Source organism: Camelina sativa, chromosome 2 (assembly GCF_000633955.1).
Source record: "Camelina sativa cultivar DH55 chromosome 2, Cs, whole genome shotgun sequence".
NCBI classification, from domain to species: domain Eukaryota; kingdom Viridiplantae; phylum Streptophyta; class Magnoliopsida; order Brassicales; family Brassicaceae; genus Camelina; species Camelina sativa.
Window position 1 is genome coordinate 23,179,436 of NC_025686.1, and position 3,321 is coordinate 23,182,756.

The window sequence follows — 3,321 nt, forward strand, 5'->3', positions numbered from 1 at the left end:
TATATATATATATATATATATATATATATATATATCTTTTTATAGTATCATGGAGGTACAAATTTCGACAGAACAGCCGGCGAGTTCATGGCTTCAAGCTATGACTACGACGCTCCTCTTGATGAATACGGTACTAACCAAACCTCAAAACATAATGAAATCTCTCTGAATGAGATATACTAATCTGATTCTGTTTACTTCAAAAAGGCTTAACAAGAGAACCAAAGTATAGTCATTTGAAAGCATTGCATAGAGCCATCAAACTAAGTGAGCCAGCTTTGGTTTCTGCTGATGCTACTGTCACATCGCTTGGAGCTAAACAAGAAGTAAAGATCAAATCTTATTAAAACTTGTAGTTATGTTAAATTTCAACTGAGAAAGGAACCTTATGATTTTTGAATGTTACTTTCAGGCTCATGTGTTCTGGTCTAAATCCTCTTGTGCTGCGTTTTTATCAAACAAAGATGAGAAATCTGCAGCGAGAGTTATGTTCCGTGGATTCCCGTATGATTTGCCTCCTTGGTCAGTTAGTATTTTACCTGACTGCAAAACAGAGGTTTACAACACTGCAAAGGTAAAAACAGAACAAAGAAAACTTTATTTTGTTAAAAGAAAATTATCTTTCTTAATCTTTAGATTGAATTGACACTTCTGTGTTTTTGAATAATCAGGTTAATGCACCAGGCATACACAGGAATATGGTTCCTACTGGTACCGGATTCTCTTGGGGATCATACAGTGAAGCGGCTCCTTCTGCGAATGAAGCTGGCACGTTTGCAAGAAACGGGCTTGTGGAACAGTTAAGCATGACTTGGGACAAATCTGACTATTTCTGGTATCTAACTGAGTAAGTATCCCAACATCAGAACTCTCTTAGTTTTTTTTGTCTCAATCTTAGAAAAGAAAAATCACAGTTTGTTTTTGTTTACGGGTATTTTTACTCAGCATTACAGTTGGTGCTGGTGAGAGGTTTTTGACGACTGGTGATTTCCCGCTTCTTACCGTTATGTCAGCTGGACATGTTGTTCATGTGTTTGTCAATGGGCAGCTTTCAGGTAATAAATAGCAACAACAGAAGCTTCTCTTGTCTCGGTGTTGTTTAGTGTTTGTAAGCTGACAACATTGTTGGTATTTCTCTGTTTTTAGGAAGTGCTTATGGAACACTAGCGAACACGAGAGTAACATTTAGCCAGAAGATTAAACTACATGCAGGTGTCAACAAGCTTGCTCTGTTGAGTGTTGTAGTTGGTCTCCCGGTTAGTTCCTGATGAGATACTCTAGCTCTCTTTATAAAAAATTTTAGTGCCAAGAACATCATTAGGTTCTGAGCTTTTGTGGTTCTTGGTTTTCTTGCAGAACGTTGGTACGCATTTCGAACAGTGGAATAAAGGAGTTCTTGGTCCGGTCACACTCAAGGGAGTTAACTCCGGAACATGGGACATGTCGAAATGGAAATGGTCCTATAAGGTTCTCCCTAAAATTCAAAACCAACTTTAAGTTCGAGTTTCCTAGTAACAAACTTAAACTCATAACAATGTTTTTAAAATTTGATTTGAACAGGTTGGTGTAAAGGGTGAAGCTTTGAGTCTTCATACCAACACAGAGAGTTCCTCTGTAAGATGGACTCAAGGAGCATTTGTGGTAAAGAGGCAACCATTGACCTGGTACAAGGTAAGACAAAACACAAGGACTAATATCATGTCTAGATTTGAAACAATGAAAATTTGAGAAACTAATATCTTTTGTTTGGGTTGCAGTCTACTTTTGCCACACCAGCAGGAAATGAACCATTGGCTTTAGACATGAACACAATGGGTAAAGGTCAAGTTTGGATAAATGGTAGAAACATTGGACGTCACTGGCCTGGTTATAAAGCTCAAGGATCTTGCGGACGTTGTAACTACGCTGGAACTTACGACGCAAAGAAATGTCTAAGTAACTGTGGTGAAGCTTCACAAAGATGGTACCATGTACCTCGTTCATGGCTAAGGCCTCAGAACGTTATAGTTGTGTTTGAAGAATGGGGTGGTGATCCTAATGGAATCTCATTGGTGAAAAGAACATGAAAACAGCTTCTTCTGATTCCGAGTTTTCAGGACAGAACATAGCTGGTTTGATTTGTTTGTATACCTCTCTCTGGCTTTGCTTTGAAGATAGAGACGGAGCTAGAAGAAAATATATGAAATTGTGCAGTTTTTACAAGAATTATACAACCTGTATATGTATATTTTTACTACTGGTTATCAGTGACTAAATAAAATTCACCAGAAATCATATATATAATAGCAGAGTTTTCTCTCATCTAAGATTATCCACGTCAGCCTAATATTTTACAAATTCCGTGGGCCAATATCATTTTTGTTGTTTTATAAGCTCATATATTATAACCCAAAAAGATATAAGTCCAAAGAAAAAACCTACAGCCATCGGTAAAACAAAAGAAAAAAAGAAAAAGGAACAAAATTAAAATCTAATATATTAAAGGAGAAGTCGAGAGGGCTCACAGCCAATCTCACAAAATTTGACCTCTCTTGCCTTTAATGAAAAATACCCCTAAAAAATTTTCGGACAAGCTTTTGTTCTCTATTTAGGTTGCTGAAACGCACCACATTCATCCTCAGACTTAAGATTACTAATTTGCCATTAATGAGAATCCAATCTGGACGTTTTTACCCTTATTATAATTTAAAAAAATTATTAAAAAATCAATTATGAAAATATATGAATTAAAAGTCAAAATTCTTTTAAAAAAAGGCAAAAAATCTAAATGGGCTTTGTTAAAAAAAATCTGTCAAGAATACACCGTCTTAGTCAAAACCCTAAAATCATAGGTCGTTTACTATTATAAATACTAGATACCCTAACCATCCTCCATAACTCAAAAACAAGGAAAAAAAAAAACCTAAACTATTATCATGTTCTCAAATTTATTTTTGTATTAAAATTTTGGTCTTTTATATGATTTCTAATTTTTCATTCTCTCTTTTTGTTCTTTTTGTAGTGGTTGTTTGGAAATCAAGATCAAGCAATTTCTCCACCTTTGAAAACATGTATGTTGTGTTGATCTCTATATTTTCTTTTATACTTTGGCAATTTGAAATAAACTCATCATCTTTTTTTTTTAGTTTCAGGTAAATTCATGGATGATCACAATTGTAGATCTACAAAACTGAATATAATGAAATTCAGGTATTAATCTTTGTTAACCCGAATCCTTCATTTTTCAAAATAAAATTGATGCTAATTTTTTTTTCTTTCTAATGTTATAGTTGCAGAAAATTATGATGAAATATATTCATGGAAAATTTATGGTAATTTTCT

The 3,321-nt window shown here is 34.5% G+C and overlaps 1 protein-coding gene across 1 annotated transcript in view; it reads left to right on the forward strand.

Annotated features, from left to right (window-relative positions):
• Window positions 1–2,283, forward strand: part of LOC104733690 (beta-galactosidase 4-like) — a 4,702-nt gene extending 2,419 nt beyond the window's left edge. The window contains exons 8-16 of the mRNA XM_010453255.2: window positions 46–130; window positions 208–326; window positions 413–574; window positions 672–847; window positions 946–1,055; window positions 1,147–1,256; window positions 1,357–1,467; window positions 1,561–1,671; window positions 1,758–2,283. Of these exons, the coding sequence (XP_010451557.1) occupies window positions 46–130; window positions 208–326; window positions 413–574; window positions 672–847; window positions 946–1,055; window positions 1,147–1,256; window positions 1,357–1,467; window positions 1,561–1,671; window positions 1,758–2,066 (1,293 nt within the window). The 3' untranslated portion in view covers window positions 2,067–2,283. The remainder of the gene's footprint in view (window positions 1–45; window positions 131–207; window positions 327–412; window positions 575–671; window positions 848–945; window positions 1,056–1,146; window positions 1,257–1,356; window positions 1,468–1,560; window positions 1,672–1,757) is intronic.